General features: G+C 43.3%; 1 protein-coding gene across 2 annotated transcripts; it reads left to right on the forward strand.

Annotated features, from left to right (window-relative positions):
• The first annotated feature begins 3,789 nt into the window (after positions 1 to 3,789).
• On the forward strand, positions 3,790 to 23,413 carry LOC308660078 (uncharacterized protein). 2 transcript variants are annotated; one of them, XM_081314300.1, is made up of 8 exons: positions 3,790 to 3,963; positions 6,241 to 6,295; positions 7,449 to 7,518; positions 13,134 to 13,178; positions 14,939 to 15,247; positions 17,918 to 17,993; positions 20,930 to 21,011; positions 23,005 to 23,413. In XM_081314300.1, exons 5-8 carry the CDS (start codon positions 15,062 to 15,064, stop codon positions 23,138 to 23,140), a joined length of 480 nt encoding a protein of 159 aa, XP_081170426.1. In that variant the 5' UTR covers positions 3,790 to 3,963; positions 6,241 to 6,295; positions 7,449 to 7,518; positions 13,134 to 13,178; positions 14,939 to 15,061; the 3' UTR covers positions 23,141 to 23,413. The 2 variants fall into 2 exon arrangements, with proteins under 2 accessions (XP_081170426.1, XP_081170425.1); XM_081314299.1 differs by lacking the exons at positions 3,790 to 3,963; positions 6,241 to 6,295; positions 7,449 to 7,518; positions 13,134 to 13,178 and having other exon boundaries at positions 14,748 to 15,247.
• Positions 23,414 to 24,303: the final 890 nt, after the last annotated feature.

Here is a 24,303-nt window from a genome sequence, read left to right on the forward strand (position 1 = left end):
TATGTATACATAATTTATATATAAATGTAGTGGAATCAAGGATGAGTTTGCAAGGATAGAAAAGAGATTTAGAGAGCAGTTTTGGTACAAAGTAGATATAATTGAACCCCCTTTTTACCTCATATCATGCTGTTAATTTCTTTTGATTACTATATTTACTTCTTTTCTGTGCTTTGCAGGGAATATGGTGATGGTTACCTAGGTTAGGGGTAGGCAACCTCTGCTCTTTTATGACTCATGGACTTCAACTCCCAGAATTCCTGAGTCAGCATAACTGATTCAGGAATTCTGGGAGTTGAAGTCCATGAGTCATAAAAGAGCCGAGGTTGCCTACCCCTGACCTAGGTTAAAAGAGAATTTAACAAAGATTTAAGAAAGCTGCAGAAATGTCATTAAATACTAACTCCAGTTTGTTCTAAACATCACAAAAAGTGAAGCCAACCTTTTTTTTCCCCTCTTCAACCTATACTACCAATCTGATAATAAGAAATAATTCAAAGACCGGGAACAACCTGCTTTTGAAAAAAGCACTGTTGAGAGCTTAGAGAAAAGGACACGGGTACCTATGGGCCTGGATAGCGCAGAGCCAGGCTGATCTGGATCTATTCCAATGGTACTTTATTAAGTTTTGACCTGCTGGCCCTCAGCATGGAAAAGGGAACTAGGACGTCTCCCCTGGGTGGATTATGTGACGGGGGGGGGGGGCGTCTGGAGATTCTCAATCATCCAAGTCATGGTTTTCTCAAAGGTGCTTTGTCAAAAGGCAGCTGGACTGTTCTTTTTTTGAGGAGGAAGGAAAAAAACACATTTCGCTTCTCATCCAAGAAGCTTCATGAGTTGAGACTTGATGGTGAGGGGAGGGAAGGATAGGTTCTGAAAAAAAATGGGGTCTGTGTGAAAGGATTTTATTTCTTGGCAGCCACCGAGTCCTTTTCCCTGAGAGATCTTGAGGCCATCTGGGGGTTTATCTATGCCCTCAGGGTCACCTGAATCAGGGTGCAATTAGTTGTGGAATCTTCTTGGAAATGCTGCAAGGGCTGCATTGTAGACTGGAAATAGGTGGCGTCTTATTCCTCCCCCTCTGTTGAGAGAGGGCTGCTCAATTCTAACACAGATGGTATTGTGTAGTGGGTCCGACGCAAGGAAGAGACGCCAGCCGGTGTGTGAGTTCAGCTCTTTATTGAAGGGGGGTAGTGAACTGGGGAATGAGGGCTACCTGGCCTCCTTAAATACCTAGCCAGGTAAGCGGACAGCCAATGGGGTTGGCCCTAGGTTTCCCGCCGAAACTGGGTTTCCCGCCGAAACCGTCCAGGCCAACGCCCCCTGGTGGCTGTTGCTATGCAGGTGCCTGCATACATAACAGATGGATTCTTTTACCCCTCTTTCAAATCAGTGGCCCCCTCTATCCAGAATGTGGACTTTGCTGTCTTCAAAACGATGGGGTGTTCATGCCATGGAAGAGACTTAAGTATCAGCCCTTCAGGGACTCCAAAGAGTGGGCTCAGAGGTGACATCATGGCTGTCTTCCAGTAGTTGAAAAACTGTCAAAGGGAAGAGGGTGTCGATTTATTCTCCAAAGCAACAAAGGGTGGATGCTCGTCAAGGGTTGATTAGCACTGATGCTGCTGCTGTGGTTCACTTGAGGCACAGATTATGCTGCCTTTCATGACTCAGAAAGGAGCAAAGCGAAAAGAAACGGAAATCAGAACAAAATAGGAAACCGAAATCATTCTGTTGATTTAAACACTTGGTTGATTTGTAACTTGGAATTCCCCTTTGGCTGGGAAAATCCACAGCAATCTCTCTGTAGTTTCTCCTCCTTCTCCAAGTGGAACATCATTTTGGAAAACTGCTTTTTGCTGGCCTTTTGTTTTAAAGCAAAACAAAACAAAACAAATCTCTGAGCTGAGAGATCACTTTCGATTCGTCTGACTGCTGGAGCTACTTCTTCAAAATCACGAGGATGCACCAAAAGGGGGGGGGAGAAGGAGGGGCTAATTGGGCCACTTCGAAAACAAGACATAAAAGGAGAGCAGAATTTTGGAAAGGCAGCCAGAATTTCTCTGTGTCTGGGCTTTCCATGAACATGGGTGGATTTCTAACAGGCCGTCAGTGTTTCACGTGCATGGAGAGTCTAAAGGACCACAGTTTCTGGGACCTCTTTAAGACACGGGTGAGAAAGAGCTTATGGTCCATCCTTATCATTGTTATTGTGCTTACTTTTTCCATCATTTACTGCTCGGGAGCCCCACCAGAGCTTGACTGCAAGTGCCCTAAAGACCAAGCCAAGCTGCTTCACAACATCTCCCAACTGGAGGCGGAAAACCTGAGTCTGAGGAAGCAGCTAGCCAAGATGGAAAAGGAGATGCAGGAGCTCAAGAGTGTTATGGGCCAGACTGAAAAAAAAAATTTGCAACTTTTAGAAAAGAAGCAAGAAGAAGCCGATGTCCTGAGCAAGGAATTGTCAGTATCCAATCAGTCCCTTAGTACAACCAGACAATTTCTGGAGAAGGAAAAGGAGAAAGCCCAAAGCTTGCAGAGTCAACTGGAGAATGCTCGGAAGGACCTCCAAAAGATTCAGCAGCAGAGAGATTCCTGTCAGAAAGAGCTGGTAAATGTGGTGGTGGTGGGGAAGATATTCATTGTCAAGTAAAATTAGAATAAACAAACATGGTGCATTTTTTGGACCCAGCAGAATGGCTTCGTTTGTTCCATCTAGCTCAGGGGTCGGCAACCTGAAAAAGGAAAAGAGCCACTGGGAACCGGTTCCATCACACATAAAAAAAAGTGGGAGCCGAGTGCGTGCGTCCATGCAAAACGTTTTTTCTTGCGCATGCGCGGATGCGCGCGGTTGCCATTTTTTTTAATGTGTGATGGAACCGGTTCCCGGTTGTGTGACACCGACGGCCCATTTGCAGAGCTACCGCCTTCGGCAGCTTGCAAACGTGCCGCGGCAGCTTTCCCAAAGAGCGGCGCTGCTGCCTGTTCGCGCGGAGGTGCGCGCGCACCTCTCCAAAGGTTTGGGGAGGTGCGCGCGCACCTCCGCTCGTTCGGAGAGGTGCACGCGCACCTCTCAGAACGGGCAGCGGCGCCGCTTGTTGGGAAAGCTGCCGCGGCCCGTTTGCAGAGCTGCCGCTTTCGGCAGCCTGCAAACGTGCCGCGGCAGCTTTCCCAAAGAGCGGCGCCGCTGCCCGTTCACGCGGAGGTGCGCGCGCACCTCTCCAAAGGTTTGGGGAGGGGCGCGCGCACCTCCGCCCATTCGGAGGTGCGCGCGCACCTCTCCAAACGGGCGGTGCCACTCTCCATTTGGAGAGGTGCCTGCGCACCACTGCCCGTTCGAAGAGGTGCGTGCGCACCGGGTGGCTGGGAGCCACAGGAGATGGCTCAAAGAGCCGCATGCGGCTCCGGAGCCACGGGTTGCCGACCCCTGATCTAGCTGGATTCTATCGGCTTTCTTCGGACAGCTACCATTAAATGGGCAGAAGGGTTCTTCCTGCCAAGGTGCCGTGGCTTTCATGTTCTCTTACCGAACCACCTGCCAGATTCTTGCTGGAGTACATGTCAGTCTGCCATTGGGCTGCCCTCCTCCATTGTTCCAACCTGGCACCTTTTGGATCAAGGGTCCCCAAGCCCCAGGGTGTGGCCCACTGCCAGTCCGTTAGGAACTGGGCTGCACAAGTGGCGGGTGCTTGGCTCACACGTACAGCTCCACCCACACGAATCTGCTACTAACATAGAACCATTCCCCTCTCCCCTCCCCCACAGCAACTTTTAGAAAAGAAGCAAGAAGAAGCCGATGTCCTGAGCAAGGAATTGTCAGTATCCAATCAGTCCCTTGTACTAACCAGACAATTTCTGGAGAAGGAAAAGGAGAAAGCCCAAAGCTTGCAGAGTCAACTGGAGAATGCTCGGAAGGACCTCCAAAAGATTCAGCAGCAGAGAGATTCCTGTCAGAAAGAGCTGGTAAATGTGGTGGTGGTGGGGAAGATATTCATTGTCAAGTAAAATTAGAATAAACAAACATGGTGCATTTTTTGGACCCAGCAGAATGGCTTCGTTTGTTCCATCTAGCTCAGGGGTCGGCAACCTGAAAAAGGAAAAGAGCCACTGGGAACCGGTTCCATCACACATAAAAAAAAGTGGGAGCCGAGTGCGTGCGTCCATGCAAAACGTTTTTTCTTGCGCATGCGCGGATGCGCGCGGTTGCCATTTTTTTTAATGTGTGATGGAACCGGTTCCCGGTTGCGTGACACCGACGGCCCGTTTGCAGAGCTACCGCCTTCGGCAGCCTGCAAACGTGCCGCAGCAGCTTTCCCAAAGAGCGGCGCCGCTGCCCGTTCGCGCGGAGGTGCGCGCGCACCTCTCCAAAGGTTTGGGGAGGTGCGCGCGCACCTCTGCTCGTTCGGAGAGGTGCACGCGCACCTCTCGGAACGGGCAGCGGCACCGCTTGTTGGGAAAGCTGCCGCGGCCCGTTTGCAAAGCTGCCGCGGCCCGTTTGCAGAGCTGCCGCTTTTGGCAGCCTGCAAACGTGCCGCGGCAGCTTTCCCAAAGAGCGGCGCCGCTGCCCGTTCACGTGGAGGGGCGCGCGCACCTCTCCAAAGGTTTGGGGAGGGGCGCGCACACCTCCGCCCATTCGGAGGTGCGCACGCACCTCTCCAAATGGGCGGTGCCACTCTCCATTTGGAGAGGTGCGCGCGCACCACTGCCTGTTCGAAGAGGTGCGCACGCACCGGGTGGCTGGGAGCCGCAGGAGACGGGTTGCCGACCCCTGATCTAGCTGGATTCTATCGGCTTTCTTCGGACAGCTACCATTAAATGGGCAGAAGGGTTCTTCCTGCCAAGGTGCCGTGGCTTTCATGTTCTCTTACCGAACCACCTGCCAGATTCTTGCTGGAGTACATGTCAGTCTGCCATTGGGCTGCCCTCCTCCATTGTTCCAACCTGGCACCTTTTGGATCAAGGGTCCCCAAGCCCCAGGGTGTGGCCCACTGCCAGTCCGTTAGGAACTGGGCTGCACAAGTGGCGGGTGCTTGGCTCACACGTACAGCTCCACCCACACGAATCTGCTACTAACATAGAACCATTCCCCTCTCCCCTCCCCCACAGCAGGCCCCCAAGCTGGAAAGTTTGGGAATCACTGTTCTTGATGGTCTGGGGCTGCTACTTCAAAATGCCCTTGTACAGGTAGTTCTCGACTTACAGCCATTCATTTAATGATGGTTCAAAGTTAAAACAGCACTGAAAAAAGTGTCTTATAACCCGTCTTTCACACTTATGACTGTTTCAGCATCCCCAGGGTCACGTAATCAAAATTTGGACGTTTGGCAACTGGCATGTACTTATGACGGTTGCAGTGTCCCGGGGGTCACATCATGACCTTTTGCCACCTTCTGACAAGCAAAGTCAATGGGGAAGCCAAATTCACTTAACAGTTGTGTTACTAATTTACCATTTACAGTGATTCACTTAACAACTATAGCAAGAAAGGTTGTAAAATAGGGTAAAACTCACTGAACAACTGTCTCACTTAGAACAGAATTTTTGGGCTCAGTTGTGGACATAAGTCGAGGACTAGTTGTATTGGAGTTCTGGGCATTGCCATTCCAACATATATGCAAAGTGCCAACTTGGAGAATGCACCTGAATTTGTCACCTGAATTTGACAACACACTGCTTTGCCAAATTTTGAGTAAATTGTTTGAAAACAAGTCTGTGAATTTCTGTTTAGGTTCAGGTTTATGAATGAATGAAAAACATTAATATATAGAGAGAGAAGAATTTGCAGACTGCATAAGGTTTTTGGCTGAACTTACATGAGCTTCAGAAATCTTGGCACTGATCAGTAAAGCTGTATCTTTTTTCTTATTTTACATGCTTCATGTGTACAGTATTATGTGGAAAATTACATGGAATGAACACATTTTGTTTTTAAATATAATTTCTAAATAATTTGGAAAGAAAATCTATTTGGCAATTGTGGGACACAATCATAGCATATCAGAATGATAGAAATAAGCATTGGAAGGTACCAAAAAATCTATCCAGCCAACTCAATAGGTCTGCAATTCTGAGATCCTGGCTATCATGGCATTTATTTCCTATTTTAGATATCTAACTGATTATCATTTGATGCACATGAATTTTTATTTATTCACGTTCTTTGCTAATAAGTAGAGCAAAATACTCATTTTTGAATCATGTGATCATTCCATTTTGCATTGGTTTTCTTTCCCCCATTAGAACATATTGGAAGAAAAACTCAAGTCTCCAGATAGTAAAGCTGAAGAATACAAAGGTAAGGAACAACCGTGTGGCTGTCCTAATGCAGGACTTTCTCCACTTCCAGGTTAAACAACTTTCCACTTATCCTTGAGTTGGCAGAAAACTGTACAGCATTACAGACATCTTATATTTGCCAGGGTTGATACTGATTTAATGCCTCTGCTTTTGCTGCTTTCCATCTTTCTGAATGTTATCAGACAATGGGAGACCACCTGCAGTTCACAACTGCAATGTGAGATGGCCATGGATTGCTGAGTTTTGGCAAATGGCTGAATTTGCTAATCTTGCTTTACCCACAGCAAAGCAAGAGATGGCAGGTTTGTTTGGCTGTAGACCTGCTGTAGGCCTGCTCTGAACCCGGATAATAATTTCATGTCAAAACTTGCCAGTTTAGCAATAGCAATAGCACTTAGACTTATATATATATATATATATGATAATAATTTCATGTCAAAACTTGCCAGTTTAGCAATAGCAATAGCACTTAGACTTATATATATATATATATGATAATAATTTCATGTCAAAACTTGCCAGTTTAGCAATAGCAATAGCACTTAGACTTATATATATATATGCCTGCATTACAGCATTCTAACCACTGTGCCATCAAGTGTACTCACTTATTTCTACAAGCTCTAAATTGGCAAGTTTATATAGATGGTTAGATCCATGCCTTTCTGCTTTATCAGCTTTTCAGGAAAATATAGGTTTAGCCCTCTTTATTTCTGCAAACCTGCTTCAATAGCCAAACTTGCCAACAGGCAGTTTTAAAAGTGCACGCAGCCCATGTCCATTTACTTTGGTGTTCTTTAGCATTACTTAGCGCTTGCCAGGGTTCTTTCAAAACTCAGCAGTTTTGAAAAGCTGTCTCATGACTTGGGCTGGGGACCAGGTGAAGGCAACATGAATGACACAGCAAAGGAATAATGTAGCTAGCTACAGGGCTTCTATCATGGTAAGATGGGAGAAGGAAAAGGTCCTTAGTGCCAACAGGCTTGGGCTTAAACTGGGTGAAGCAATCTATAGTCCCCATGTTAGCCTGCACTGCTAATAGATGGAGTGCTGGGAACAGCAAGAATGGATTCTTCTTATGCCTTGCAGGTATGTATAAGTGGAAGTGAAATACCATCTGGGTAACACAGTGTTTTTCTTTTCCTTTTTAGATAAAATAGCAAAGCTTCAGTCACAGATAGAACAAGAAAAGAGAAGCCGAGTTATTTTTACAGAGGAAAGGTAAGAAACAGAATTTTGCTTGTTGGTGGGAATCACAGGTCCTTCATAGCCTGCATCCTCTTTGACAATTTTTATAGTTTTTTCTTCTTCATATAAGCAGCCACATTACAGTGAGATAATAATAGAACAATAATAAAGTAACAGAGTTGTAAAGGACCTTGGAGGTCTTCAAGTCCAATCCCTTTTCAAGCAGGAGACCCTGTACCATTTCAGACAAAATGGCTGACCAATCTCTTCTAAAAAAAACTTCCAGTGATAGAGCACTCACCACCTCTGGAGGCAGGTTGTTCCACTGCTTAATTGTTCTAACTGACAGGAAATTTCTCCTTAGTTTTAGGTAGGATCTCTCTTTGATAGGTTTCCATCCATTGTTTCTTGTCCTTCCTTCTGGAGCTTTAGAGAGCAGGTTGACCCCTCTTCTTTGTGGCAAACCCTGCGACATTGGAACATTGCTATCATGTCACCCCAGTCCTTCTTTTCATTAAACTCAGTTCCTGCAACTGCAAAAGTTTTCATTCTTCCATTATCTCCTGTGCTGTTATCAAAAACTTAATAAGTAACATAAAATAAAACAAAGTGGTATAAGAGATGGAAACTATCCTATGGTCCAGGAACACCTGTGATAGGAGCATGGACGGAAATCCTTCGTCCAGAGTCCTGTTATCTCTAGGCAACTGTATGGTCCAATCAATAGACTCTAATGAACTCTTTCAGGAGTATGTATGGGGTTGGATCAAAAAAGTCAAGATGGTGACTGGAGTGACATAATCAGTGTTTTGTCTCTGAACCCTTTTTTTCTCTTCTAGAGATGCACACGAGCGCACAATTGGAGAGCTGCGTGACCAAATTGCAAGGAAGTGTCCCACTCCAAATATCTTAGATTGTGGGTACTATGCAGTATGGGTGTTTGTGATTTTGGGCCTTCTCATCTGCTGTGTCCAATGTTGCAGGAAAGAGTGATAGCATTGCCATTCAAGAAGGTCCTGGGATAAACTACGGACACTGCTGCAGCTTGAAAACTAAGTACTGCTCGTGGGAAAGAAAACCCTACTCCTTCTTATTTGCTCATTTGAAAAATAAATGTCTTTGTCAAGTACTGGATTTGTTTCCCGACAGAGATATATTTATGCATTGGTTTTTTTAAATATCCGAACTATTTTAAAGTTGCACTTTAAATGTATTATGGTTGGTCACACAGTCAGCCAAATGTTTGGACTGTATTTGTCATTTTTATCCACCTATCAAGTCCTTCTCAAGGATTTAGGACAGGCAGATGTGTTACATCCTGATTCTCACAGGATGTATTGTAAGATGTTCTGAGAAAAGCTGTCTTTTGCAATTGACTGATGGTGATTTTGTCAATGCCAATGGTGTTCAAGTGGTGCTCCAGCCAAACTCAGAGAGCACCAAGGACCCCTCATTTCAACCCTGAACTACAAATATTCTCATTTAATGGTGCTCCAGGTGTTTCGGGATTAAGCCAAAGTGCCTATTAGAAATAGTGCTGCCTTTGGTTTCTTTTGCCAGTTTCTCTATTTCCGTTTGCAGGTCTTTGTCTTTTGTTATCTTCTCCAGTTCTTTATCTTCTATTCTGCTGTCTCCAAGTACTGCCACATCCACTATCAGAACTTTTTTGTTTTTCTTATTAACAATTGTTAACTCTGGCATGTTATGTGGCAGGTGCCTGTTTGAATTCTCAAGTCCCAAAGCACTTTAGCTTCTTTGTTTTCTATTACTATGATTGTAAACACAATAATGTGAAATCACAGTTGCCAGTTGTTTAGCTGGCACATGGAGTTCTTCTGAAGACCAAGAAGTTGTAATGTATTGGCATAAAGTACATGTGGATCAAAGCAGTATGGCCTTTTGTAACTGACAGATGGAAATTTTGTCAATGCATAGATGTTCTTGGTATTATTATCTATAATATACTAATATTTCAAATAAACCACAGCATGTGAAATAAAAACACAATGCATACTTATCTATGTCCTTATCTGTGTCCTCACCTTGAAGGCAGATACTTGATGTATAGGAACTATCCACAATAAATCTCTATTTAACCTTTTCCAAATATTTAATCTTTGAATTCTAGAGATGAATCATTTGTGTCTTCATGGACTACAAAACAGCATATACTAAAATTGGATTGGGTATCCTGCCAATGTTTAGTATGAACATGGTTTAATTTGTTTGGGCACAGCATCTTCCGTGAACACTTGTCATTCTCTTAGGGTTAAGGATGATATATGAACCCTTCCTTTGGTGAAAGCAATTTCTTCCCATTTCCATGACTGTGTTTCTAAATTACAGTTATTATAATTAATGGCATGCAGGGAGGGTGTATTTTGGCAAGCAATTTTCCCAATCCAATGGGGCTTATGCATAATTCACCCATTGTGTGCTTAATTAATTCTTTATGCTGCTCCAATCAAGCTACCTTAAGTCAAACTAACAATTTACAATTCGTCCATATGGTATTAAAGTTAAAACTTATAAAACACAACAAAACTCACATTGTTCCTCTCATCATGACATGGCACCAACTACCTCATGAGCAGCTATCGTACTCACTCTGTAGGCCAGTGATGGCGAGCCTTTTATACACCAAGTGCCCCAAACCTGCCCCACCTGCCCCTGCCCCTGCCCCAACCACCCGCAGGGCCACCTACCACCTCCACAGCCTGCCACAGCAGATCGCCCAGGCGGCCCTGCAGTGCCATGGCAGCCACGCCCTCCGCCCATGCCCCACAGCATCAACTGCGTGTGACAGGGCACGAGGGCGGAGTCTTGTCCCTGCTGCCCGGCTGCCATGTCCTTGGCCGCACTGCTCCGTGTGGGCCACACTCAGGGGCGACTCTCCTCCCAGGGAGGGCTGTTGGTGAGGAGGGAGGTCTGGAGGGAAGCGGGGGTGAGGCGATGGCATGTGTGCCCACAGAGAGGGCTCTGAGTGCCGCCTCTGGCATGCGTGCCATAGGTTCGCCACCACTGCTGTAGGCCTTCCAGAAGCCTCCCAACATACTAACATGGATAGCAATAGCAACACTGGGTAGGACTTAGACATAGTGCTTTACAGCACTTATGAGAGATTTACAAATGTCAGCATATTGTCCCCAACAATCTGGGTCCTCATTTTACCAAGAAGATGGTGTCCAGAGGAAGGGCACCATCACCAAAAGAGTTCAATCCCAAATCCTGGGTGTTGTCATTTCCTAAAGTAGGGACTTGTAGCACGTCTGCCTTCCTGAATCACACTGGCTAGGCAGATTCCTTAAAAGGAAACCAGGCAGCAAAAAACCACAATGGCTGGACACCATTTAAGTTGACACCAGCCAAAGCATAGAGAAACTCAAAGAAGTAGTACAAGAGTGAAAGATATGATGTTGACCCGGAATCAGGAGAAAGCATAGAAAGCATTGATTGTGAATATGTGTGAATGGCCCCGCTATCTCTGGGTACTTGCAAAGTCATGGAAGGTCACCCAGGGAAACACCCAATGTCCCAAGTCACCCGAGAACATGCAGTGTCTTTAGGGAAACACACAAAAAGAACATCTTTAGCTATTTCTGCTTCCTCTTACTTTACCTATGGTGTGCCAGCTTTGCTGGGTGAATTGTTTATGTAATCAAAAAGTATAAATGTAAGGATTTCTTGTCATTTAGGGCTTCCTTTCTTTTAGAAGGGCCCACCTTTGTTCAGCTGAATAAAAACGTAAAGCTTAAAAGGCAATTTCTGGTTTCCTGCATTTCTTTATCAAGCAACACCTCAGATCCTGCACAATAGTGGGGAGACCTGGCCCAGAGAATCACCAAACACAGGACAAGACTGAATGGATAACATCATCATCAGGAAGGTTCCACAAGGGATGGACAGTCTTGGAGCTATCTAGATTGTAAGCTTTACGTGAAATCCCATAATGGGATTTAAAGGTAGAACTTGACATTTTGAATTGAACTCAGCAGCCTAATGGTATGGTAAGTAGTATGGTTCCCAAAGCAGAGGTGGCAAAGTGAGTCAAGATCATTTCTACATATGCTTCTGGATCAGCTTCAGCTTTCAGTCTTCAAGAACAGCCCCATGCAGAACAGGTTACAATAAACCAAGAGTGAGGTGAGAAGGATATGCATGCCTATCAAAAATACCTTCTGTTTCAGAAACATATCCAACTAGTACACACAAGAAACAAAGGTTGGAAACTGATCAAACAGAGAAGCAACCTGGAATTAAGGAGAAACTTCCTGACAGTGAGGACAATCAACCAGTGGAACAGCTTGCCTCCAGAAATCTTGGGTGCTCCATCACTGGATATTTTTAAAAAGAGGCTAGACAGTCACTTGTCTGAGATGGTATAGGTTTTCCTGTTTGAGCAGGGGGCTGGACTAGAAGATCTCCAAGGTCCCTTCCAGTTATACTCCACTCCACTCCACACCACTCTACTCCATTCCATTCCATTCTATTCTATTCTATTCTACAATGGAGTTTACAAAGATCATCTTGGTCATAGCTGCCACCTGTTCTTCAAGCTGGAGCTTGGAGTCAATAGGACTCAGTGCAGATTAGTCCACATTGGAGAACACAACTGCATCTAAAACCATAAATGTATTATTCCAGAATCTATTGGCTTCCAAATTCCCAGGTCATCCATAACAACAATCCATGTCATCTTAATTCCCATACTCAGCCTTGAAACCCAACTGACCAGGTCCCAGATAATCTTTAATCCAGAGATCTCTGCAAATGCTGTTCCATGTCATCTCATCACAAAAACTCAGACACAGGCCAACTGGTGTCCAAACTTACCAGATTAAGTGAAAGTTTTTTGAGAAGGGGAACATCATCTCTTCTTTCAAGGCAGCTCTTCCAAAGATCCATTAATGCCCATACCCAACCTCCCATTATGTCCCAGGTAGCTCTTGCCATTCAGATAGGATGGGGGTATAATCCATTAGAGGCAGAACCGACTCCATAGAGGATTCTATACTGTTCCTATAATTGCACAGACTCTAAGGTCCAGAAAACCAAGAATGACACATGGAGTTACTTCTCAGTAATTTCTTTTGTTATTCGACTACAGACAAAATCTTGCCAAACTAAAGCAATTATCTGCATTACTGTAGATGTACCATGTTTCTCTGAAAATAAGACCGAGTTGTAAACGACTAGCATGCATGTGCGGGGCAACCTTTACCTTTACCTTTTTGCATTAATTACTGCTCCAAAAGATGCACTAGTGTTTATTTTCTGGTTAGGGCTTATATTCAGGGAAATATGGTACTACGATACTATGTGTTCATCTGGCTGACGGTCTTAAATGGTGCTTACTTGGGGGTGGGGCTTATATTATGAGCGTCCTGATTTGTGCAGCTGATTTCCTGGCTTGGTCTACCCTGTTGCGCTGAAAATTTTGACGTAAGAGATAGATCTTGCATTGTGAGTCTTATATGGTTCAGGACCATGACTACTTGGGGCTACATGTATAAACCATTCCCAAAACAGAAAAATCACAGATAACAAGTTAACTGTGCTTTGATTTACATTCAGGTGCCAGAAGTCTAAATTGGAAAAATTAAAATTAAAACACAAACTGAATATTTGCTGCCTTATTTTTTTTTAAGTGAGTGGCCAACAACAGACAAAAAAAGAGAAACAAGAAACTACAGGTAATTCTTGATTTACAACCATTCTTTAGCAACTGTTTGATTTTACAACCGCACTGAAAAACTGACTTACAACTCCTCCTCGTGCTTACAACTGTTGCAGCATCCCCATGATTGCGTGATCAAAATTAAGAGGTTTGGCAACTGGCATGTATATATGATGCCTGCAGTGTCCTGGGGTCATGACTGCCATTTGCAACCTTCCCAGTCAGCTTATGACAAGCAAAGTCAAGGCAGAGCGCTGGATTCACTTAATGACTGAATGATTCACTTAACAATTGCAGCGATTTGCTTAACAACCATGGCACAGAAGGTCTTAAAAGTGCAACTCATTTAACAATTGCCTCGCTTAGCAATGGAAATTCTGGTCCCAACTGTGGTCATAACTAGCTGTGCTGTGTGGTTCAGACCCAAGGCCATCCGAGGTGGTCAAAAAACCTAAGGTGGAATCTATGAGCTCACAAATGTAACCTTTTTACATTTGTTTTGTTTATGGCACATCTAGAAAGCAAACAGGAAAGCCTCAATTGAGAATTCACAGCCACCATTTTATTTTTTATTTTTTTATTATTCCCCCAGTTGGTGACCCTGATCAGGCTTCCAAGGGGAGACCTCTTGCTTATCAATGGGGAGATGGTGAGGATTCTCCCCACCCATCCTTGAGTAGGCAGAAAACAATAGAGTACAGAAAATAGTGAGATGGGCGGCGTATAAATGCTATTTATTTATTTGACATTTAATCCCGTCTTTATTATTGTTTATAAATAACTCACGGAGGAGAATATTCCAGATATACTCCTTGGTCCTTCTATTTTCCCCACAACAACTCTGTGAGATGAGTTGGAATGAGAAAGACTTGAGTGTCAACCAACAGGCTTTCATACCTAAGGCGGGACTTAGAACTCACATTTTCCAGACGATTGGCCCAAAGTCCAAACTGGCATGCATGCAAGCATGAAGAAAGAAAGAAAGAAAGAAAGAAAGAAAGAAAGAAAGAAAGAAAGAAAGAAAGAAAGAAAGAAAGAAAGAAAGAAAGAAAGAAAGAAAGAAAGAAAGAAAGAAAGAAAGAAAGAAAGAAAGAAAGAAAGAAAGAAAGAAAGAAAGAAAGAAAGAAAGAAAGAAAGGCATGAAGTTCATAGTTAAATAAATAAGTTCTCCATGTCTGCTGCCAATCCTCTCCTGCCTCTCTTCCCAATCACTGCAGTCTCTGATTTGATGCTCCACCCTGTGACAAAGCCCAACAAATTTTGCACACCTGGAGGATGTCTTTGGATAGCATTAGGGAGAACTTTTTTTTTAACACTGGAGCTGCGAAGGATGCCCTAAGGCCTGTCCCTCTCCTGGGCTTGACCTGAGACAGGGTCAGACTGAAGAAAGAAAAAAAAAAGAGGGTCCATTAAATGCAAGCGAGGACCTGGCCAAAGTGTGAGCAGGGAGCTTTCAGTATAAAATACTAGCTGCTCTGTGCTTTTGACCTTTCTGCCAAATCCTGAAACTCTTGGAAAGGAAGCCCCGATGAGGTCAGCACTTGGGAGAGGAGGGTCCTTCCAAAGCACACAGTTGCAACAAATCTCCAGGGCAGTGGAGTTGCGAGGGCAGTGGCTTTGCTGGTTTCCAAGAAATCTTCAGCTGCCATGGGTGGGCGAGATATCCCACTCCTATCTGCAAAAGGAAAGACTGGGAAGGCGTGCGCCCTTTGCCTGGGAATCGCCACTGTCCTTTTCCTGTTTTGCTTTGTTGTTTTCCTGATTTTGTACACGCAGGAGCGCCACGAAAGGACAACGGTCCATCAGGCTCTGGAAAGCAAATCCCGGGAAAAGGATGCCATCTGGATACAACTGCTGTCTACCAATCAGACCCTGATTGAAACAAAACGTCTTCTGGAGATGAAGCAAAGGGAAAACAAAGGTCTCAAGTCTACCTTGGCCACCACTAACCGGACTTTAGGAGAAAAGATACGGCTTTTGGAGGAGACAGAACAGGAAAGGTCCCGGTTACAGGAGCAACTGGGAATTGTGAAGCACAACCTCACAACGATGGAAGGGCACTGGAACTCCTGCCAGGCTGAGCTGGTAAAATACTTTAATAATACTTTAAAAGCAAATTCCTAAAAGAATTCCAATCCCTCAACCGGATGCCATCCAGATCCATGGGAATGGCAAATTCCACTGTCACCCTCCAGGATAGCCATGGTGTAGTCTGGCTGGGAATTTTGGAAATTGTAGTCTCTGTCTATCAGGAAAGCATAACATTGGGGATGGTGGTTCTCACTGTGTGTTTTAGCGTCTTCACCCACTGCTCTCCATCTGTCCTTGAGTCAGCAAAAAACAAACAAACCTTCCCAGCCTTTGTAATCTTCTGATTTTCCTTCAAGATAATGGTGGACAAAATGTAATAGTTCTTACACATACCTCAAGGCTGTCCTTGGGGTAGGGTGAAGTGTCAGAATAAGAGAGAAAACATTGCTTTGCAATTTTGCATTGCAAAACATTGCAACCAGTATTGCTAAGGACAATTTAAGCCTGCTTCACTCATGAGCCAAGGCAAGATGAAGGCAATAATATGGGAAAACAGCAAAAAAAAAAAGGAAGTTGCTAGCCCATATTACTTTTGTGGTTAGGCCTTTGGAACAGTAGTTCATCTCTCAGAAAAGTAGATGAATGCAAATTAACAGAGAAGCCAAGGATGTCTTCATTTAGCTCCATCAAAAGGACCATCTGGGATCCTTCTGAAGTTTTTGATCCTAATTTATTAATCCTTTGCTATTTGGCTGGGGATGATGGAAGCGGTTATTCAAAACATCTGAGAAGAGTCAACTTCCTTCCTTCCTTCCTTCCTTCCTTCCTTCCTTCCTTCCTTCCTTCCTTCCTTCCTTCCTTCCTTCCTTCCTTCCTTCCTTCCTTCTCTGAAACCTCTGGAACTTACACATAGAAATCCATCAGGAGACAATAGCTGTAAAGCAAAAGTAACAGTCTTGACAAGGTCACAACAAGGCGACACAGAATTGCCTTTAGTGCTGGATTCCAAGAATAGTTTTTCTCCAGCTCCTTGTCTGCTGCTCATGGCACATGTTGGGTTGGGCTGCCAATTATGGGCAGTGCAGCGAATGGACTCCTGAATCCCCAAGCTACAAAATGCTTTACTTTAACCCCAGGGATTTCAAGAAATGGGCCAAAAATATTGACTTATTCCTGGTGACACCACTGCATCATTGATTACACCCCCAAGCAATCATTGGAGGTTGGGGAGGAAAACTGGCTACAAATGTTTAGTGCTCTGGTAATCTAACTGGCAGCTGAAAAAGACATTCATTGTCCTGATAGATAAAGATCTTAAGGCCCTACCCCAAATTGTTTAAATTTTAAGATGAATGGTTTAATGCTGTATTGTGGATTTCTAAATATATCATGCTTGCTGACATGTAACCCCACTATATATCATGGGACAAGGCAAACACAGACATAAAAATGGAGCTTTGATATGGGAAAGAAGGAAATGGTGGCTTGGTTGCTATTTTTAACAAATGAGTGCATGCATGGCAAACCTCAACGTTGCCGATTCATAACAAAAATTGCCAAGAGGGGCATAAATCACCTTCATAACATAATGGCACAGGAATGTGATTCAACTCCCCCCCCCCGTTCCTATAAAGTAGGGACCAGGGTGGTGAGGGAGACACAAGCTTTGGGAGAGATCCCCTTGTTGTGTCCTTTCTTCTGTGTAGAATAAAAGTTGTCCTCTCACTCTCCACCCTGGTGTGCGGGTCATTGTGCTTCCACAAACCAGGCACAAACTCGGCTTTTCTGGGACAGCAGTCCATTACCTGAATATGCTGAGGATCAAACATGAAACACACCTGCAAAGTGGCCCTTCCCACTGGGGGGGGGAGTGGAAGGGGAATTGCAGATGTTTGCAATCTCAGTAAATGCCAGGCTTCCTTTTGTGAGTTGCGCGGCCCAGTCCTTTCCCTAAAAAGGGGAAGGGCGTGCCTCAAGGGAGAAAGATGGATTTGCTTACTGACCCCATGATTCACTTAACAACTGCGGTGATTTGCTTAGCAACTGATGAGGGAAGGAAAGGTCCTAAAATCAGTCATGACTCACTTAACAAATGTCTTGCTTAGCAATGGGTATTTTGAATCTCAGTTGTGGTCAGGTCAAGATTACCTGTAATTCAGGATTCAGGCACCTGTAAAAAGGGTCAGTAAAGTCAAAGAAGGTAGCCCCGATTGTGCAGTCACTGCCCTATTTTTTTTAGAAGCATCACAGTCTACAACACATGAAAAACAATTTCAATTGCACAATTGTGACTGCTGTTTTGGCTTTTTTGAGTACCCTCCCCCTGGCAGCCTTGCAGAACACCATGGTTATCCTCAGTTGTTGTGTTCTCTTTAGAGGAACTTGTAATATGGACTCCAGAATAAATTATAACTTAATACTCTTTATTACATGAGACTTGGATACGTAGCATTAATCTAGTCCTCTTCCTGTCTGTTGCAAAGCCTCTTGGGACTTGTAGTCCAATCGTCTCAAAAGACGATTTTTACCCAACTATGAAATGAGCATTTATTTGTTTGTTTGTTAATCAATTTTATATAGTTGCTCAGAGCCACCCAGAGTTGCTTCTGGATGAGATGGGCATCACATAAATCTAATAAATAGATAATAACTATAGCCCTGACCAAGCCTCTGTCTTCCCAATTTCTAGCATTATAGTTGGTTAACCTTTATTTTCATTTCTAGCACATAGTTCAAGAAAATATTACATCTTTTGTGGCAACAATCACCCGACAAGCTGCAGAAGGAAAGAAACTCAAAGGTGAGGCAAGAAAAGGAACATGTAATACATTCCTTCCAGAACTAGACCAACGGAGTGTGAAAACAATCCTGCAACCATGAACAAACCTTCATCCATCAAAATGAGGAATTTGGTTCTGATTTGCTGGCTCTCACTTCTCAAGTCCTCCTAGGCATGAGAAAGTTCATTTTAAGTTCTATCTTCCTGGGCTGGAAATGAAAGCCTTGTATTTTATTCCTGTTCATTCTGACATCACTTCTTCTATCAGTCATGTTTGCTTATAAATGGCATGAGTTTTCATGAAGATGATCATTAGACATGTGATAAACAATGATTGAACATGTTCACTTCCTGTTTAAAAATGGGCGCTTTGGAATTTGGTCAAGTTCTGAATGTAGTTATTTTATTAGATTTTTTTGTTATCTAGGCTTTATTACTTTGTAAACAACTCAAGGCAGCAAACATATGTAATATCCCCCACCCCAATTTTCCCCACAATAACAAACCTGTGAAGTGAGTTGAGCTAAGAGAGAGTGACTAGCTCAAAGTCATGCAGCTGGGTTTCACACCTAAGGCAGAACTAGAACTCACAATCTCCTGGTTTCTAAAACCAGTATCAAACATTAAAACATTTATTTTTTCAACAGTCCATATCCCATCCCAATACCCCTAAATACAATTTTAATCTACAATTTTAGGCCCAGTACTCTTCAACATCTTCATCGATGATTTGGATGGGGAGATAGATGGAGAAATCAAATTTGCAAAAGACACCAAGCTGGTAGGAATAGCCAACACTCCAGAAGATAGGCTTAAGATACAGAAGGATCTTGACAGACTTGAACATTGGGCGCTATCTAACAAAATGAAATTCAATAGTGAAAAAATAAGGTTCTACATTTAGGCAAGAAAAACCAAATGTACAGATATAGTATAGGTAGTACCTTGCTCAATAGTAGCAACTGTGAGGGATCTTGGAGTCCTAGTGGACAATCACTTCAATATGAGCCAGCAGTGTGCTGCAGCTGCCAAAAAAGCCAACACAGTGCTAGGTTACATTAACAGAGGGATAGAATCAAGATCATGTGAAGTATTAATACCGCTTTACAACGCCTTGGTAAGGCCACACTTGAAATGTTGCATCCAGTTTTGGTCACCACGATGTAAAAAAGATGTTGAGACTCTAGAAGGAGTACACAGAAGAGCGACAAAGAGAAACTACCTGACAGTTAGAACAATTAATCAGTGGAACAACCTGCCTCCAGAAGCTGTGAATGCTCTAACACTGGAAGTTTTTAAGAAGAGACTGGATAGCCATTTGTCCGAAATGGTATAGGGTTTCCTGCCTGAGCAGGGGGTTGGACTAGATGACCTCCAAGGTCCCTTCCAACTTTATTATTATTATTATTATTATTATTATTATTATTATTATTATTATTATTATTATTGTTGTTGTTGTTGTTGTTGTTGTTTTTGTTGTTGTTTTTGTTGTTGTTGTCTTGTTATTAAAGATGATCAGGGACTGGAGGCTAAAACATATAAAGAATGGTTGCTGGAACTGGGTATGTCTAGTTTAATGAAATGAAGGACTAGGAGTGACATATCTCAGGGACTGCCATAGGGAGTCAAGCTATTCTCCAAAGTACCTGAAAGCAGGACAAGAAGGACTAGTCAAGGAGAGAAGCAACCTAGAACTAAGGAGAAACTTCCTGACAGTTAGAACAATTAATCAGTGGAACATCCTGCCTCCAGAAGTTATGAATGCTCCAACATTAGAAGTTTTTAAAAAGGGATTGGACAACCGTTTGTCTGAAATGGTAGAGGGTTTCCTGCCTAAACTAGAAGACCTCCAAGATCCCTTCCAACTCTGTTATTCTATTCTAAGTGCTAGAACTCAGCAACACTGTTTTTCAGTTGAGAGAAACCAAAATGCATCCTAATTTAGATTTTCTATAGTTTAAGAAAAATCAGAAAAACCTGAGGTCCCATTCCCTAAACATAGAAATCCTGGCCCTGTAGTGATTCTCGCCTCTCAAAAATGTTAGAAGATTGTTTAACAGATTTATTTTAAAACACTTTTTACCTACTTAGCAGGACAGAAAAAGCCCTCTAAATTTATGGATATTTCAAACGTGTTTGTTGGATGCAAGTACAAGAGAGAAGCGAGAGCTTCAGCATCTAGCATACGGTTGCTAACTCTTCAGGCAAAAAATTGGAAGGAGGTTGCCACTGCCTTGTTCTAGGGTTCCTCAAATTCCCAATGTACAGAATAATAGACTTGGGAGCAACCTTGGAGGTCTTCTAGTCCAACCCCCTGCTCAAGCAGAAAATATATCGATTCAGAAAAAATGGTTGCCCAATCTCTTCTTAAAAACCTCCCATGTTGGAGCACCCAGAACTTCTGGAGTCAAGTCATTCTACTGGTTAATCGTTCTGTTAAAAAATTCCTCCTTAGTTCTGGGTTACTTCTCTTTATTAGTTTCTATCCATTGTTTCTTGGTTTGCCTTCTGGTGTTTTGGAGAATAGCTTGACTCCCTCTTCTTCGTGGCAGCTTCTTACATACTGGAACACTGCTATCCTATCACTCCTAGTCCTTCTTTTCAATTAGACTAGTCATTAGACATACCCAATAATGTAGTTTATAATTGTTGCTGGTTCCCTCTTCAAGAAGTAAGCAGGGCACTCCTTAGTCTTTTGGAATAGGCAAGGTTAGCTAAATACTTACAAGGTTGTCTGCAAGATGTGGTCAAAAAAGTCAAGATGGCAGCCATAATAGTGTGATAAAAGTTTCCTGGTTTTTTTAAGTACTAGTACAGTAAATGAACTAGCTGTTGAATGCACTGATTAAGAAGCTTACACCTTAGGGAAGGGGAGGAGATAAGGAGCGGGCACTAAGCAATTATCCAGGTAAAATGCTTATATAGAAATCTGATGGGCACTTTCTTGCCTGCCTTAGATATAACTGAACATCTTCTGGAGCAGCTCAGCAGCAAAACAACGCAGTTGGCAGATGCAAAGCGTGAATTACAAGAGGAACGGTAAGACCAGCCAGATAAAATAGGGCATATTTACCTTAGTTTCCATAAAAACACAAAGATTTGCTTGCTGGATTGGGTCAAAAATCCATCCAACCTTATGATCAGATTTCCAGCAATGGTCATCCAGATGTTTCTACAAAGTCTACAAGTGGATGACAGAACCAGTCTTCTCCTATTGACGGTCCCCACAATTGTTTGAAGGTTGATTGCTTCTGTATAAGGGGGAACTCTATTTTTCTAAAACAAAAATACTAATGTCTGGAGGTTTCTCTTGAAAAGTCTACTTGTAACAAGCCTTATAGCTGTTGTTTGATTAGTTCCCATCATTACATGGCATTAGACCCTAGGAATATTGTGAAAAAAATGGCCACATGAAGGCAAGAACCCTTTGCAATTTGTGTTCCCAGCAGTTATTTTGAGTTTCACCATCTTGAACATGGCAATTCCATTTAGTCATTATGTGTGTGTAGATAGATAGATAGATAGATAGATAGATAGATAGATAGATAGATAGATAGATAGATAGATAGATAGATAGATAGATAGATAGATAGGAAGAACCCAAGTGCATCAAAAAAAGCCAATGGAGTCTATTTTGTCTGTAGTATTAAACAGGGAGGGAGGGAGGGAGGGAGGGAGGGAGGGAGGGAGGGAGGGAGGGAGGAAGGAAGGAAGGAAGGAAGGAAGGAAGGAAGGAAGGAAGGAAGGAAGTGCTTCATCCTAATGCTGTACAGTCATCCTCAGAGCCTAACTGGTGTGCTGGACTATAACTCTCATAATTCCCAGCCAGTATGGCTAAAGAGGGACGCGGTGGCTCAGTGGGTTAGGACACTGAGCTTGTTGATCAGAAGGTCAGCAGTTTGGCGGGTCGAATCCTGAGTGCCGCGTAACAGAGTGAGCCCCTGTTACTCATCCCAGCTTCTGCCAACCTAGCAGTTCGAAAGCACGTCAAGTAGAAAAATAGGGACCACTATGGTGGGAAGGTAACAGCGTTCTGTGCGCCTTTGGCAGCGCCTTTGGCAGTCATGCCAGCCACATGACCACGGAGACGTCCTCGGACAAGCGCTGGCTCTTCGGCTTTGAAACGGAGATGAGCACCGGCCCCTAGAGTTGGAAACGACTAGCATGCACGTGTGGGGGAACCTTTACCTTTACCTTTATGGCTAAAGTAAGACATTAGGGGGAGGTTTCAGGGTGCCTCCTTCTGATGTCTCACATTGGAGTAAGAAATTCAACACTTCTGTATTTATAAAATTTAGCAGTATGTATTAATTTCAAAGGAATAGAAAGTACAGGATTGGCCATTTCTTCAAGAGCTAGTATATTCAGAGAGATTTTGCCATACTGGCCGGGCATTATGAGAGCTGTTGACTTTTCCTCCAAATCAAAACAGTCTACATTTCACAAGAGTCTTTCCATTCCCTGTAGGTTTGTGTTCCATTTTCCACTGACTTCATTGTTTCTTCTTTCGCCCATCCTCTTATTGTGCGCTCTAACAGGAAGGAAGTAGGCAGTTCTTAGAGCTTTATTTTGGCAACTACCAGAACCTCTCAAATTCACATCTGAGAAAATTGTCCAACACACTGGACTTTTTCAAATAGATCCTAGATGAGGGATAGTTTAGTGTAGTGTTTCTCAACTTTACCAATTTTAAGATGGGTGGATTTCAAATCAGCTTTGCTGGCTGGGAAATTCTGGGAGTTGAAGTCCATCCATCTTAAAGTTGCCAAGCTTGAGAAACACTGGTTTAGTGGATTTTGGAACTGAACCAGGGGCTGGACTAGATGATCTCTAAGCTCCTTTCCAGCTCATGCATTGGATTACTCCTCTTCTAGGCTCCTCCTCCTGAAGCGCTAAGACCATCCTTCTCTTCTCTTGAGACTGTGATAGCTACTGCAGAAATAAATGCAGAATCTCGCCGGTAGTCATTCGAACTCTGTGCTTTACAGCATTCACTTTCAAATCTAATTTCACCAATTATTTATTTCCCCAGAAACAATTTTGACAGATATCGGCAAGACGTTGCAAATCAGGCACAAGAAAATGATATTCCATGCAACAAAGGCATCCTTAGTGACTTCAACCTGGTTTTCCTGCCCTTCATCCTTGGTGACCTTCTCTTCTTATAATCTAATTGATAGGAGATGGACATTTTCAGCCTCTTTTCTCTGCACTTCTGTGATGGACAGTTGGTTTGGGAGGTTACTCCTCCACTCTTCAAAGCCTTTCTAACTGTTGGAGGTGTGACCGTGGGTTCAAACAGCTCATCGCCATTTTAACACTAAAACACATTGTATTCACTTAAGGGCCAACATTTGCCTGTCTCTCGCAGAACACCTGGAAAATAAAAACTGGTATCTCGTGTCTCCTGATGGGTTTCCCACAGATAAAATGTTTTGGTTTTGATATATACTGGAGTCTCTTATGGGGTGCAAAAAGTTGGAAAAGTTTTCCATGAAGTACAAAAATGCAGAAAGCCGTCAAGCGCCAGAGAAATCAGGAGATTCAGGCAGTTCAAAGGAGTATAAAGGTTTATTGCAAGCTTAAGCTCTCTAAAAGAATCTGATCAACCAACAGTCAAAGGAAATGAGCGGGAGATAAGAGAGGAATTCAAGGTGGGCTGGACTTAGATCTCTTATGGGCACGCAGGGACTCATGACTTATGATGCGTTTGACCCCCTCCCTCAGGCTAGCCTGGTCATCTCCTACAAAAACATCATCCATGGTCCATTGGCAAAGTGTCGCTGAATTTGTGTCTACTATGTGATACCAAAGGAGAGAGAGAATGTGCGTAGTGGAGCTCAGGACAATTTGACATTGACTTCTAAGCAGCCAATATGGGCATGGGGGCCCTGTTCCATCTCCAAATGCCTTGTATTTGGTCCACTTGAGCACTGACGATGTAAGCTAGTTTGGCAGTGAAACGTCTGCAAGAAAACCACCAAGCTTGGAGAGCACCAAGGACCCCACAATTCAACCCTGAGCTGGCCATTTGTAAGGCTTTGAAGCAGCATTTTGCCACTTTGGACATCTAGCTGCATAGTAGAATTTTTTTTTTTGCTCAATGGCTGCATTAAATGTGGCTGAATGTTCTGTATTTTGGCTGCTGATTACATTATATATACATTTAATATATTTGATATGGGCTTTATGTTTTACATGCTTTTTCAATATATTTTGTTTATTGTTTGGGGTTGTGTTTAGTGGTATAGTTGAGATAGGCAGTGATACAAATTGATATATCGGTAATATATAAATAAACCAGGACTACTTGGAATAGCCATATACAATA

This window comes from Vipera berus, assembly GCF_964194415.1.
Source record: "Vipera berus genome assembly, chromosome: 1".
Classification (NCBI taxonomy): Eukaryota; Metazoa; Chordata; class Lepidosauria; order Squamata; family Viperidae; genus Vipera; species Vipera berus.